This window comes from Halichoerus grypus, chromosome 15 (assembly GCF_964656455.1).
Source record: "Halichoerus grypus chromosome 15, mHalGry1.hap1.1, whole genome shotgun sequence".
Taxonomy (NCBI): domain Eukaryota; kingdom Metazoa; phylum Chordata; class Mammalia; order Carnivora; family Phocidae; genus Halichoerus; species Halichoerus grypus.
Window position 1 is genome coordinate 46,237,831 of NC_135726.1, and position 16,288 is coordinate 46,254,118.

General features: G+C 37.9%; 1 protein-coding gene across 2 annotated transcripts in view; it reads left to right on the forward strand.

Annotated features, from left to right (window-relative positions):
• Positions 1-15,071, forward strand: part of LOC144378692 (uncharacterized) — a 36,977-nt gene extending 21,906 nt beyond the window's left edge. For both annotated transcript variants that reach the window (XM_036120111.2, XM_036120113.2), the window contains one exon: positions 11,876-15,071. In XM_036120111.2, coding sequence (XP_035976004.2) covers positions 11,876-13,806 — 1,931 coding nt within the window. In that variant the 3' untranslated portion in view covers positions 13,807-15,071. The remainder of the gene's footprint in view (positions 1-11,875) is intronic.
• The last annotated feature ends 1,217 nt before the right edge of the window (positions 15,072-16,288 follow it).

The window sequence follows — 16,288 nt, forward strand, 5'->3', positions numbered from 1 at the left end:
GTTGAAATCTTAATTCTTTTGTTTTTAATTATTTCTTGTTTTCTAATAAATGCATTTAAAGCTGTAAATTTTCTGTGGATACATAAGCTGAATATCAGGATTTCACACCAAGTTGCTCTTTTGATATTTAGTTCTAAATTTTAAGTTTAATTTTTATTTCCTTTTATGACAAACATTATATAGAAGTATCTTAATTATTTAATTCTGGGATTATGTTTTGTTTTTACAATTTCTAATTTTATTTTAATGTAATAACATGCTATTAGTTTTATCTGTCTACCTATCTTATTATGTTCCAGCCTTCTTAATCCATATTTCTTCTCAGTCTGTTTATATTACTGTCCTAAAAAGGAAAAGAAAAAACTATTTCCTTTTACTCACACAACACTTCTGACACCAGATGTGTGGATTTTCCCACACCAACCTCCAGTTCTTGGTAGACACCAGCAGCAGGTCCTATAATTCAACTTAATTCTGACACTAACTTTCCAGAGTTAGCACAGACCTCACTGGTTAAGGGCTCAGTCCCACAGGACTGCCTCTTACTGCAGAGGCCAGTTGTGAGTCCCAGGTTGTCACCTGTATCTATGGCTAAAAATCAGAGGTTCCCACAATACCCTCCTCAGGTTTAATAACATGCTAGAATGGCTAAGAGAACTTAAGAGAAACATATATCAGTTTATTACAAAATATACAACTCCGGAACAGCCAAATGGAAGAGATGCACAGGGCAAGTGTTTTTGTGCTGGTCTCAGCTTATCAGTAACCACTAATGTTGTGGCTGGACCAGCTCTTGTGGCTCTTATTATGATTGCAAGATGCCATTTAGCAATAACCATCAGGAAACTTTGAAAAAGTAAAAGATTTATGACTTAGAGGACCTGGAAATTACACAGCAAACCCTGGACCACACAGTGATGTCATAGGTAGAGAGAGTGCACAGGCCTAGGGTTCTGCTTCTGTTGAGGTTGAGAGTGAGGGCCTAGGGTTTCTGGGCTCTTTATTGTTGAATTGAAAATAAAGGCAGGAACTTAAAGGGTGGCAAAGAAAAAACAACAAGTGGTCCAAATAGTTAGTTACTGACATCAACCAAGATCTCTAAAACAAAGGAGTCTCAGTGGAGGGAGGCAGCATGGCTCTTTATCTGCTGTGGCTTGTAATATGTTTGAGATAGTCATCTTTGAAATGGATGCCTCTTTGAAGTGGATGCCTCAGCAATCAAAGCTTAAGTCAGGCACTCACATTACAAACAAAAACAAAAACATGTCAGGACTTACACTCTAGCAAGGTATGGAGAAGGGGTATAGAGCTTCCATGCTGTCTCCTGGCACACCACCCTCTCAGCACTTGGATGTGTTCACTAACCCAGAAGCTCTCTGAACCCCAGTTAGGGTTTTTCATGGAGGCTTCATTATGTAGGCATGATTGATGAAATCATGGGCATTAGTAACTTATTCAGTGTCCAGCATTTCTGCCCTCCAGAGGTGGGGAGATGGGGCTGAAATTTCCAACCCACTGATCACATGGTTGGTTCCCCCGGCAACCAGCCCACCATCCTTAGGGGCTTTCCAAAATCACTTCCTTAGCATAAACTCAGCTGTGGTTGAAAGGGACTTGTTATAAATAACAGAAGACATTCCATTTACCTTTATCACTCACGGAATTCCAAGAGTTTTAGGAGCTTTGTGCCAGAAATCAGGAACAAAGACCAAATATGTTATTTCTTATTATTTTACAATATCACAGTTCTCTACTATGATTTTGGATTTATTAGTTCCTTTTTCTATGTCAATTTTTGTTTACTTCAGAGCTAAGTTGTCACTTGCATAATCATGACTTCTAATTTCTCTTGCCTTACTCTAAGATGATTGCCCTGAGCTAATTTCACTAAGGTAACAGAAGTAATCAGAGGAGAACTTCTACAAGCTTCTGCTGCCCCATCGATCTGTCTCCCTACTCTATAATCATTGGGCCTCTTTTCCTACTATAATAAGTGAACTTTATGTGCCTTTATCTAAGGCCAGTACCTCCACTTTTATACTAAATGCCACTCACTTCTCATCTCTTTAGGGACATTGTTGGAGCAATGTTCTCTGTTAGTCTCCTGCAATATCAGCTTGTCAGTATCTATTCCAGTCATTTTCATCTGGAGACACACAAACATGTAATTTCCCCCATCTCAAATGGATAAACAAACAGAAACAAATCTCTTCACACCCATATTTTCCTCTTGATATGGCCCCATTTCTCTGTTACTTTTTTACAACAAAATTCAAAAGAATTTTCCATGCTCCATATCTCTAGGTCATCTTTTAAAACTGCTTCAGTCAGAACTTATCCCCATTATTCCACCAAAACTATCTTGTGAAGATCAGTAGTAACCTCCTTATTGTTAAAGCCTTTGTTAAATTAGAAGTCCCCATTTACCTCTCTCTCAACATTTGACAAAACTGATTATTCCTATTTAAAACACTTTCTTCACTTGGCTTCTGGGATTCCACACTCTCCTAATCTTTTTCTTTCCTCATTGGCTGCTCCTTTTTAGTCTCCTTTGCTGGTTACTTCTCATCTACCTGACCTCTAAATGTTCAAGTATCCCAGTCTCAATCCTCAAACTTCTTTTTTCTTTTCTTCCCTTCCCTTCCCATTATCTTCTGTACCCAAAGACTCTCCTTGGGTGATCTCATCAAATCCCATAGCTTTAAATGTCATCTACTTAACTGATAATTCTCAAATTTATATATCTAATCTAAATATCTCCCCAGAACCCCATACTTGTACATATACCTTCCTACTCAACATCTTCTTTACAATATCTAATAGTTCAAAACCAAACTCTTGATATTCTCTCTCAAACCTGCTCCTACTACAATGAGAAGTTCTCAGTAAATGGCATTTCTACTGTTCTGGATGCCCAGGCAAAACACTTAGAATTTTCTTTGACTTCTCTTATAGTACATGCCCAATTGATCATCAAATCCTCTTCATCACACCTTCAAAATATATCCAGAATCCAATGACATCTCACTTTCTCCACCCCTGCCTCCAGAATCATCTGGTCCAAGCCATGTGGATTATTGCTATAGCCTCCTAGCTTCCATCCACCCATCTCCTGTACTTTCCCATTGACTATCTGTTGTTTTTAAAGATTTTTACAATTTATTTATTTTAGAGAGAGAGTGCAAGAGAGGAGAGTGTGTGGGGGAGGGGCAGAGGGAGATCATCCCCATAGGGCATACTACCCACCAAGCGCGGAGCCCAAATTGGGGCTTAGTCCCACAACTCATGAGATCATGACCTGAGCCAAAACCAAGAGCTGGATGCCCAACTGACTGAGCCACGCAGCACCCTGACTATCTGTTGTTTTTTAAACAACCAGAATGATTCATTTTTAAACAAAAGTCATATTGTCATGCTGCTTCTCACAACCCTTCAGTGGCTCCCCATCTTAAAATAAAAGTCAAAATTTATTAAATGGCTAAGACTAAGATTTCCTTGTCATTTTCCTTTGAAACCAAGGAATTTTTTTCCTCTCCCTCTGAACTGCAGACTTTGGATGGTTATAATTTTCTGAAGAGGTTTATTACTAATCTGACATATTGTCAGTCCAGGGCCTTATCTGAGATTTTTTTTAGACCATTAAGTTTCATATGTAGGCAATTGAAGACAGCAAATGTCCCAAGGGTAGCTGTGGCTTCAAAGTATGTTTACCTTTCTAGTTTCTGGTTCTTCATTGTAGACTCTGTAGATCTAGCTTGACATTCTTCTGGAAGGTTGTTTCTCAGGTTTTATTCAGTATTTATTGGTGTTCTTCAGGAAATCTGATGCACTATTTACTGTTGTAGTCCTAATATACAACAGTCCCATTACAACCTCAAATTTCCTTATGTTGGGGGCACCTGGGTGGCTCAGTTGGTTAATCAAACAACTCTTGGCGAAACCAAAAACCTGAGCCGAAAGCTCAGGTCATGATCTCAGGGTCATGAGATCAAGCCCTACGTGGAGCTGTGTGCCCAGTGTGGAGTCTAGTGGAGATTCTCTGCCTGTCCCTTTCCCTCTGCCCCTCCCTCAGCTCATGCTCTCTAAAATAAATAAATAAATAAATAAATAAATAAATAAATAAATAAATAAATAAAATCTTTTTTAAAAATTTCATCATGCTGTCCCTTATTACAACCAGTGACCTGTTTTCTATCCCTACAATTTTGCCTTTTCCAGAATATTATATAAATGGAATAAAAATATATAGCCTTTCTGGTCTGGCTTTTTTCACTTAGTAAAATGTATTTGAGATTTATCCATATTATTCCATGTATCCGTACTTTCTATTTATTCCTGAATAGTGTTCCATTGTAGGGAAATGCCAAAGTTTGTTGGTTCATTCACTTTTGAGGGACATCTGGGTTTCCATTTTTTTTAATTTTGCATATAATTGACACAAATGTTGCATTAGTTTCAGGTGTACAACATAGTAAAGTAATATGACAACTTTTTTTTTTTTTAAGATTTTATTTATTTGACAGAGAGAGAGACAGAGAGAGAGAGTGCACAAGCAGGGGGAGTGGGAGAGGGAGAAGCAGGCTTCCTGCTGAGCAGGGAGCCTGATGCAGGGCTCGATCCCAGGACCCTGGGATCATGACCTGAGCCGAAGGCAGACGCTTAACGACTGAGCCACCCAGGCACCCCAGTAATATGACAGCTTTATACATTATGCTTTGTTCACAAGTGGAGGTACCATTTGTCCTGATTGGAATGTTTTAGTCCATTACATTCAAAGTGATTGTTGATAGATATGTATTTATTGCCATTTTATTACTTGTTTTGTGGTTGTTTCTGAAGACTTTCTCTGATCCTTTCTTGTCTTTCACTTTTTCGTGGTTTGCTGGTTTTCTTTAGTGATGTATTTTTATTTCTTTTAATTCTTCTCATACTTATTAGTGACTTTTGCTGTCTGGGTACCATTAGTTTTGTCTACAACATCTGCATGTGGCAGTCTATATTAGGTTAATGGTCTTAAGTTTGAATTCAGTCTTTACTCCTCTCCTCCCCACATTTTAGGTACCCAGTGTCATATTTTACATCCTTTATTTTGTGAGTTCCTTGACTGAATTTTTACAGAAATATTCATTTTTACTGCTTTTGTGTTTTCTACCTTAATACTGTCATTTTTGGTCTTTGCTTTCCACTCAGAGGGTTCCCCTTAATAATTCTTGCAGGGCTGGTTTAGTGGTTACAAACTCCTTTAGTTTTTATCTGAGAAACTCTCTATCTCTCCCTCTATTCTGAATCAAAAACTTGCTGGATAAGGTGTTCTTGGCTGGAGGTTTCTCCCAATTCAGCACTTTGAATATATCATGGCATTCCTTTCTGGCTTAGAAAATTTCTGCTGAAAAATCTGCACCTAGCCTTATGGGGTTCCTTTGTATGTAACTTTCTTTTGGCTTGCTGCTTTTAATATTTTTTTCTTTATCACTATTTTGCCATTTAATTACAGTATGTCTCGGTGTGGATCTCCTTTTCTTGATTTTGTTGGGGGTTCTCTGTGCCTTTTGGATCTGGATATATCTTTCCTTCCTGAGATTACAGAAGCTTTCAACTATAATTTCTTCAATAAATTCTCTGCCCCCTTTTCTCTCTTCTTCTCAGACTCCTATAATGCAAATGTTACTATATTTGATGGAGTCACTGAGTTCCTTAAGTCTCTTCTCATTTTGTGTAATTCTTTTTTCTCTTTTGTTTAGCTTGATTACTTTCCGTTACTCTGTCTTCTAGTCATTAATTCGTTCCTCTGCTTCATGCAGCCTTCTGTTTATTCCACCAAATGTGTTTCTCATTTCATTTCTTGAGCCCTTCCTGTTATTCCTTATCTTTGTTAATGGTCTCACTGATGTCTTCCACTCTTTTGTCAAGTCCAGTGAGTATCCTTATGATCATTAAATTCTCCATCAGGCATGTTACTTATATCTGTTTTGCTTAGATCTCTGGCAATGGCCTTGTCCTTTTCCTTCATTTAGGACAAATTCCTCTGTCTTAATTTTGTCTGAGTACTCCATGCTTGTTTCTCTGTGTTAAGAAAGTCAGCTATGTCTCCTTTTCTTGAGGGTAGTGGCCTTACGAAGAAGAGTTTCTGTTATGTCCTGCAGTGTAGTGTCCCTGTTCCCCAGGGCCTGGTGCTTTAGGGAGTTTCTCCAATGTGTGCTGCGTGTGTTCTGCTGTCATGTCCCGGCTGCTTTATCCTTCAGGCTAGTCATCTGCAAAGCCTCTTTGCCTGTTGTGAGCAGCGTTTGGTCCCTGGCCTCAATGGGATGCATTTTAACTAGATGTGTTCTGGTCTGCTTGTGAAATGAGACCTGTCACCATTGCCACTGGAACTGAGGCCTCACAAAACTCCTGGGTCAGGAGACACAGTATTAGTGGGGGTTTGATCCAGTATTCTGAGGAAGGGGACCCACCAAGGGAGACTGAGGCAAGTGTTACTGGGAAGGGTGGTTCCACTGTAGCTTGGTGGAGCTGGGGCTTGAAAGCAAGTTGAGTAGCTAGTGTTGTCACTACGCTGGTTCCCACAGGTGGCTCTGTGTTTATGCTGAGGGATGGGGGAGGGGAATGGCACCTGCTAGTTCCTTTGTTCCTTGAGGGGTCTCTCTGTGATTGCTGCCTCTCAACTAACCTCCCCACTGTGTGCCCCAGGTGCTCTTCAGATCGCTATTTCCACACTGTATGTCTGCGGGCTCTTTGCCCTGCCTCTTCTCCAAAAGCAGTCCCAGTGTCCTCCAAGCTCTCGCAGAGCCACACATGCTGACCTTTTAAACTCTAGGCATTAATCCCCGCTGGTTGCATGAACTCTTGAAATTTGGACCCTTTCACTTTCCAAGCCAGCTGCTATAGGGATTCCCTGTGTACTAGTCTGTCTCTTACCCTTCTCCATGTCTGCAACTCCCTTCCCACTACAGCAGACACGATCCATTTCTCTCCCAAGCTGCATCTCCAGACTTCCTAACTTCTTTGATGTGTCCTCTTCTCTACCTTTAGATGTGGAGTACACATCTTCAGATCGATTTCTGGGGTACTTAAGATGATTTGATAGTTATCTAGTTGTATTCATAGAACAAGGTGAGCCAAGGGTCCTCCTACTCTGCTGCCATCTTCCCCCACTCTATATTTTTGTTTTTTTGAGGAACCTCCACATACTGTTTTCCACAGTGATTACATGAATTTACATACCCATCAACAGTGTATGAGGGTTTCCTCCTCTACATCCTTACCAACACTTATTATTTCTTGTCTTTTTGTTTTTAGCATCCAACAGGTGCAAGATGATGATAGCTCATTGTGGTTTTGGTTTGCATTTTCTTGATGACGAGTGATGTTGGGCATCTTTTCATGTGTCTGTTGGCCATCTGTATGTCTTCATTGGAAAAATGTCTATTCAGGTCCTCTGCCATTTTTTAATTGAATTACTTTTTGGTTCAGAGTTGTATAATTCTTTATGTATATTGGATATTAACCTCTTATTGGGTATATTTGCAAATATCTTCTCCCATTCATTAGGTTGCCTTTTTGTTTTGTTAATGGTTTCCTTTGCTGTGCAAAAGCTATTTTGATGTAGTCCCAATAGTTTATTTTTGCTTTTTGTTTCCCTTGCCTTAGGGCACATATCTAAAAAAAAAAAAATGTTGCTATGGACAATGTCAGAGAAATTACTGCCTGTGTTCTCTTCTAGGATTTTTATGGATTCAGATCTCATATTTAGCCCTTTAATCCATTTTGAGTTTGTTTTTTTGTATGGTGTTAAAAGACCGTCCAGTTTCATTCTTTTGCATATAGCTGTCCAATTTTCCCAGCACCATTTGATGAAGAGACTGTCTTTTCCTCATTGTATATTCTTACGTTCTTTGTCGTGGATTAATTGACTATATAAGTGTAGGTTTATTTCTGGTTTCTCTATTCTGTTTTATTGATACATGTATCTGTGCCAGTACCTTTCTATTTTGATTACTACAGCTTCATAGTCTATCTAGAAATGTGGAATTGTAATACTTCCAGCTGTATTTTTCTTTCTCAAGGTTGCTTTGGCTATTCAGGGTCTTTTGTGATATAATAAAAATATTAGGATTATCTGTTCTAGTTCTGTGAAAAATTTTGTTTGTATTTTGATAGAGATTGCATTAAATCTACAGATTGCTCTGGGTAGAATGGACATTTTAACAACATTTGTTCTTCCAATCTATGAACATGGAATATTTTTCCATTTGTTTATGTCATCTTGAATTTCTTTCATCAGTGTTTTATTGTTTTCAGACTACAGGTCTTTTGCCTGTTTGGTTAAGTTTATTCCCAGGTATTTTATTCTTTTAATATAATTGTAAATGGGATTGTTTTCTTAATTTCTTTTTCTGCTACTTTATTATTACTGTATAGAAATGCTACTAACTTCATGGTATAAGTTCTTTTATTCTGTAACTTTACTGGATTCATTTATTACTTCTAGTAGTTTTTTAGTGGAGTCTTTAGGATTTTTTATGTATAGTATGTCATCTGCAAATACAGTTTAACTTCTTTACCAGTATGAATGCATCTTTGGTTTCTGATTTTTTGGTAATTGTGAATAAAGCTGCTATAATCCTTGGTGTACAGATGTTTGTCTGGGCATAAGTGTGAATACATACAATTATTAATGCTGGATCATATGCTAAGTGTATGTTTACCCTTATACAAAACAACCAAACTCTTTCATCATGGTTGTGCTGTTGTACATTGCCATTAGCAGCATATGAGATTTTTTGGTGTTCTTTTTCTGGATCTTATTTCCATACAGTGTACTGTTTTTCAGTAAAATTCCTGGAAATTTATTACTCCAGATTCCTTTCCTTATATTCAGTAATTGCTTTTTTCTCTCCAAAATCCCTAGTATTCCATAAGTTTACAGAAACCTTTCATCATGTCTTTGACCTGTATCAATGCCCAAGAAATTATACAATTATTATTCTGGTATTTGCCTTGGATACAAGAGTGAGTATGAGAACACATGAGACAGGGCATAAAGAAAGCAGACTGTGAAGTAAAGATAAGTAATCAAAGGCTACTTGGTATTGTGGTTGAAAAGGACAGGGAGAACTAGTGAAGATATCTCTGGCTAGTACCTAGGAAGCAGTATGAAAGAGGCAAGGCAATTGGAAAAGTATGATCACTTTTTCCATTTTAATCTTAGATTTTGTATGGAAATACTTTTGTTTCCATTTGTAAGGAGGTGCTGGGAAAGCCATAGATCAGTAGTTTCCAGGCATCTACGCTTAAGGTTAGGAGAAATTTACTACAAAGGGATAGCACAAGAGTATTTAGGAATGATAGAAGTGTTGTATCATTACTTTTGTAGTGGATACACGACTTGAGCCCTCATAGATCTGTTTCTTTTGTCTTTATTCTTCTGTTTTTCAGTTAAGTTGTCTGTGTACCCTCATCACCTGGTTATTTTTTATTGAGTGCTAGACTCAATAAATTGTAATTGTACAATTGTAATTTACATAATTTACAATTGTAAAGAAAAATTATGAAAGTAATTTGAAGCCTTGGGTGAATCTTCAGTGAAGATTTTAATATGCTTTGTGGCAAATAATCTTAAATTACTTTAGTTCAGATTTCTTGGTTGAGTTGATTCAAAGATGGTTCAGACTTCGGACCCTGCCCAGACTGGTCTACTGTTTTTCCCTTATTCCTTATTTTTGTAGCCCTCAGGGTTCCCAACTCTAAGTATGACTTTATAGAGGGCCCTGTTCTCTAGTTATTGCCCAAACCTTAAGAAATAGTCCAATACACCGCTTAGTTTTTCCACGTCTCAGTTGTCTTTTCTTGAACTGTAGGACCTCCGTGAGTGGAAAAGTAGCCTAAAATAATTAGCTTATTTCTTTGAATTTTCATGTTTTTCAATTTTCAGCCCACCGACTCTTTATTACAATAGCAGTTCTCTAGTGCCTTCAGTCAGGTGCCCATAATATCTTGTCCAATTTGTGTAATTGCTCTCATCAGGAAATTTGTTTTAAATTACCTAGTCTTCTGTTAGTAGAAATGGATATTTATGATATATGAACTGGTATTTAAATTGAGACCTGAAGGATGAGAAAAAGTCAGTATGTCATGCACAGTAGTCCAAAGACATCAAACAGGCTCTAGTTAGTTGTAAGTTGAAATTGGCTCTTTAGTTTTTTCAGAGCTCAAAGGAATCTAGTATGTTTGGCAAATAATGAGCAAAACTGAGAAGGCTTGTGGAGAGAAATCAGATAAGTTGGGACTGCACCATGGAGTGCTTTGTCAAAGTCATGGGAGGCATTTGGATTTTATTCTAAGTTTAATTTGGAAGCTATTAAGTTTTAGGCAGAGATAGCAAATCATGATCTGAATCAGAATCAGTTTGTAGAAAGTATTAAAACTAGAGATCACCATGCTCTTTTTCTGATGCATTAGATTCAGATCAGTTAGTCTGGTGTGGTATCTGGGCATCTTTAATTTTATCAAAGTCCCCAGTGATTTTGACCGCCCCCCCCGCCCCAGTTTGAGAACCATTGGCTTAAAAATGTTTTCTCTCCCCTTACTTTCTCAGTAGATTCTCTGGTGCTCTTTTTACATGTTAGTATGTAAGATCATTCTATGCTAATATTTTTTTGAAACCCTAGGCAGGAATATATTACTGCATGCAACATGAAATCAGTTTAGTGGGTTTTGACTATCTGTGTGTGAGTGTGTGTGTGTGCATGTGTGAGTGAGAGGAGACTTGAATAGCATAGAAAAAATAAAACAGGGTAGATATTGTTTAATGAAACTGTATGGGTCAGGTTGTGATGTGAAAGGTAAGTAGGTATTAGTATAGGTCATAGTAAATATCTGAAAAGCACTGATGTAAGCCAGTTATTTCTTGTATTAGTTACCTATATCACATCCTCAACTTACAACTCCTGTCCCAATAATCCCATTGTGAGTTGAAAATTTGTAAGTTTAATACACCTACCAAACATCAGAGCTTAGCCTATCCTACCTTAAACATGCTCATAACACTTACAAGTCTATAGTTCAGCAAAATTATCTAACATAAAGCCTATTTTATGATAAAATGTTGAATACCTCATATAATTTTTTAAATACTATACTGAAACTGAAAAGCAGAATGGTTGTATGGGTACAGAATGGTTGTAAGTATATCAGTTGTTTACCCTCATAATCACGTGGCTGCCTGGGAGTTGTAACTTACTGCCACTGCCCAGGATCATGAGGGTATTGTACTGCATATTGCTAGCTCAGGAAATTATCAAAATTCAAAATTTGAAGTACAGTTTCTATATGTTGCTTTTTTATTTTTTTAAGATTTTATTTATTTGTCAGAAAGAGAGCGAGAGCACAAGCAGGGGGAGTGGGAGAGGGAGAAGCAGGCTCCCCGCTGAGCAAGGAGCCCGATGTGGGACTCGATCCCAGGACCCTGGGATCATGACCTGAGCTGAAGGCAGATGCTTAACCGACTGAGCCACCCAGGCGTCCCTGTATGTTGCTTTTGTACTATCATAAAATCAAAAAATTTTAAGTTGAACCATCATAAATTGGTTACCATCCATATCTATTTTCTTTTTTTTTTTTTAAGATTTTATTTATTTATTCATAAGAGACAGAGAGAGAGAGTGAGAGGCAGAGGGAGAAGTAGGCTCCCCGCTGAGCAGGGAGCCTGATGTGGGACTCGATCCCAGGACCCTGGGATCACGACCTGAGCCGAAGGCAGACGCTCAACCATCTGAGCCACCCAGGTGCTCCCATGTATATTTTCATATATAGTCTTTTCTACTATGGGTTCTCCTGAAATGATAACAGGAATTTTTCATGTTCTCTTATCTTTCAGACTTGCCTTCAAGGAGTGCAAATAAGGATTTATCTCCAAAAAAGGACACTTATGAAACAGAATTATCCCAATGGGAAATGAGTGCCAGGCTTGAAAACTGTGACCTTGAGGAGTCCAGTTCCAGAGATTATTTGGAAGTGAGAGGCACATTGGAAAAGCAACAAGAAAATCAGGAGGAATATTTCAGGCAAGGGATGATCATATATGAAAAAATGTCCATTTTCAATCAGCATGCTTACTTATCTCAACATCCTAGGTGTCATTCTACTGAGAAACCCTATAAATGTAAGGAATGCGGGAAGGCTTTTAGACGAGCCTCACACCTAACTCAACATCATAGTATTCATACTGGTGAAAAACCCTATGAATGTAAGCAATGTGGGAAGGCCTTTAGTCGTGATTCACAGCTCATTCTTCATCAGAGACTTCATACTGGTGAGAAACCCTATGCATGCAAGGAATGTGGGAAGGCCTTTACTCAGAGCTCACAACTTATTTTACATCATAGAATTCATACTGGTGAAAAACCATATAAATGTGAAGAATGTGGGAAGGCCTTTATTCGTAGCTCACAACTCACCCGACATCAAAAAGTCCATACTGGTGAGAAACCTTATGAATGTAAAGAATGTGGGAAGGCCTTTACTCAGAACTCACAACTTACTCTGCACCAGAGACTTCATACTGGTGAGAAACTCTATGAATGTAAAGAATGTAGAAAGGTCTTTACTCAGCTCTCACAACTTATTCTGCATAAGAGAATTCACACTGGTGAAAAACCTTATGAATGTAAGGAATGTGGGAAGGCTTTTATTTGTGGTTCACAGCTTTCTCAACATCAGAAAATTCACAATGGGGAAAAGCCATATGAATGTAAGGAATGTGGAAAGGCCTTTATTCGTGGCTCTTTGCTTATGCAACATCAGAGGATTCATACTGGTGAAAAGCCCTATAAATGTGAAGAATGTGGGAAAGCCTTTATCCGTGGCTCACAACTTACTCAACACCAGAGAATTCATACCAATGAGAAGCCCTATGAATGTAAGGAATGTGGAAAGACCTTTAGTCATGGCTCACAACTTACCCAACATCAGAGAATTCATACTGGTGAGAAACCCTATCAATGTAAGGAATGTGGAAAGGCTTTTAATCGTGGCTCACTCCTTACTCGACATCAAAGGATTCATACTGGTGAAAAACCCTATGAATGTAAAGAATGTGGAAAGACATTTAGTCGTGGCTCAGAACTTACTCAACATGAGAGGATTCACACCGGTGAGAAACCCTATGAATGTAAGGAATGTGGGAAGTCTTTTATTCGTGGCTCACAGCTTACTCAACATCAGAGAATTCATACTGGTGAGAAACCGTATGAATGTAAAGAATGTAGAATGGCCTTTACTCAGAGTTCACATCTTTCTCAACATCAGAGACTTCATACTGGTGAAAAACCGTATGTATGTAATGAATGTGGGAAGGCCTTTGCTCGTGGCTTACTCCTCATACAGCATCAGAGAATTCATACAGGTGAGAAACCGTATCAGTGTAAGGAATGTGGGAAGGCCTTTATTCGTGGTTCACAACTTACTCAACATCAGCGAGTTCACACTGGAGAAAAGCCTTATGAATGCAAGGAATGTGGGAAGGCCTTTAGTCATGGCTCTCAACTTACTTTACATCAGAGAATTCATACTGGTGAGAAGCCCTATGAATGCAAAGAATGCAGAAAAGCATTTACTCAGAGCTCACATCTTTCTCGACATCAGAGAGTTCATACTGGTGAGAAACCCTATCAATGTAAGGAATGTGGGAAGGCCTTTACTCGTGGTTCACAACTAACTCAACATCAGAGAATTCATATCAGTGAGAAATCTTTTGAATATAAGGAATGTGGGATAGACTTCAGTCATAGCTCACAAGTTTATATATGAATTATCTGATTCTTTGTGATTAAGATAGCCTTCTCTGGTCACTAATCCATTATTATCAAAGAATTCCTAAAATGTGAATATGGGAGCATATTTGCCTCATAAAGTTCAGCATCAGTGAATTCTAATGGGGGAAAATAACTATTAATGTAATCTATGTAGAAAAACCTATCATTACTGGAAACCTATTAAACTTTAGCATATTATAATAGAGAATAATTCTGTTAATATAGTAAATATATTGAGGCCTTTAGCTGTAGAATATGTCTTTTTCAACATTACCCTGTCTCTACCAGCTATTTTCCTCATGACATTTATCATAATTAACCTCTGCTTTGGTTTAGTCATTTGTAAGATAGGCCTAAGAATAATACCTTCCTTGTAAGATTCTTGGAAGTATTATGTGAGACATTTCATGTAAAGCTCTTAGAGCAGTGCCTTGAACATAGCATATCACAAGTATTAGCTATCATTATTACTAGTACGATTTTAGAGAATTTGCATGAGAAGAGGACACTTAGGAGTATAATGAATATTAAGAAATCTTTCATTAACACTTGACCCTGACTCTTTGAGTGGGGGGCACTGTATGCTGTAATGAATATGAGAAAGCTTTCATTCACATCTCATCCCATATACTAGAAGAGAAAATTCATACTGTTGGGGGAAAAAACCCACAAAACATTGTAGATTTAATCAGTGGATTGTTGAAGAGAGTTGAAGTGAATTGTAACAAAGTCCAGAAACTCATATGTCCTATCATTTTTTTTACCACAATTCAAGAATATTATTTAGAAATGAATAACAATGGATAGCCAAAATAAAATTTCCTACTAGGAAATTTCTAAAAACTTGAATGTACAGCTTTTGAATTAAACTAAAAATAAACCAACATTACTATTTTTCAGTGAAACATGGTGACAGTCTGTCAGGGACTGTTATTTCCCTACCCAATATCCATTTTTCCTTTAGAATTCTTGGCTGAAAAATCATCTCAGCCCCTCTTGCAGGTCAACAAGATGGAAGTGGTATTTGTACATGTAGGACATTTAAGAATACCTTTTCTCTCTTTGTATTTCTTTGTTTCCCTACCTACAATGTGGACATTTAATTTGAGAATGGTTATCTGGGTACTAAGGATGATGGAGCAGAAATACAGAATGAGTTTACACCTGTACTGATTTTATGGAACAGTTGTACCAATTCTGGTCTGCTTGCCTCCTGTATTTCTTTATATAAAATTAAAATAAACTTATTTGTTGATGTTGTTTTCATTCTGTTATTGACACTAAAATGTATTAAGGTTATAAAATTTTGTACCCAGAAGTGGAGTGCTGTGGGTAAAAGAAATCTCAAGTTTGGCATTGACTTTGTGCCATCATGAATGAGAATTAACCCACTTCAGGCTAGAAAACTAAAGATTTTTGCTTTCATAGACAGGACATTTGGTCTGTCTCCCTTCCATTCTATCTTACAAGGCAGATTCTTCACCAGTTAAGACTGTAATGTTAGTAGAAATGGTAGGAGTGATTCAGAATGTGTGTTGGGTGTTTCTTGTTGCTTTTGGTAATGTCCCGTGAAAGATAAATTTGGTATAGACTGCAGAGGCTACTAGCAGAGATTGAAAGCGATATTGCTTTGTTAAGAGATGCTATCTCTCCCTACAGGCATTCAATCCTGGTTGACAGTACATTTTTTAGGTGTTTGGGATATATCAATGAGCAACTCTAGCAGGAGGAGATAGAATAATAATAGAAAAATTACAGAGTATGTTAGAACATTAGTGTTATGGAGGAAAGGTCATTCAAAAGTAGCTAAGGAATATGAAAGTTTATGAAATGGACCATAGATAAGGAAAGATTCGAGTCAAGATTTGAAGATGTGAAGGAGTAAGTCAGTGGTTATCTACGGGAAGAGCACTGCAGACAGGAAAAGCTAGAACAAAGGCCCTACAATGGGATGATGCTGGTATACTTGAGAAACATCAAAGAAGCTATTGTAGAGGTCTGTGCAAGGGCGTTATAATTGAGGAAGATGGAGAGATAACAGGGCCATATCTTGTAAGTCACTGTAAGCATTTTGTAATTTTTTCTGATGGAAATGGCAGCCACTGGAGTGTTTTGAGCAGGGGATGTGATTTGATAGGCTGCTATTGTGTTGTTAAAAGAAAAAACAAGTAAATGGGCAAGAGGCTATGGCCTCTTAATTCAGATGAAAGATGATGTTGGCTCACACCATAGTGGTAACAATGGGGAGAAGTTGTTCAATTCTAAATATAGGGTAAATGTGAGCAAGCAAGATTTGTTTAAGGGTTGGATATCAGGTGAGAGAGAGGGGGTTCTGGGGTGACTTTGACTCACAGGTTTTGGTCTCAAACAATTGGAAAGATGGTATTCCCATCAGCTGAGATGGGGAAAGCTGCAATTCCATCAGGTTTGTTGGGGAAGTTTGGGAGTTCAATTTTGAACATGTTGAATTTGAAGTA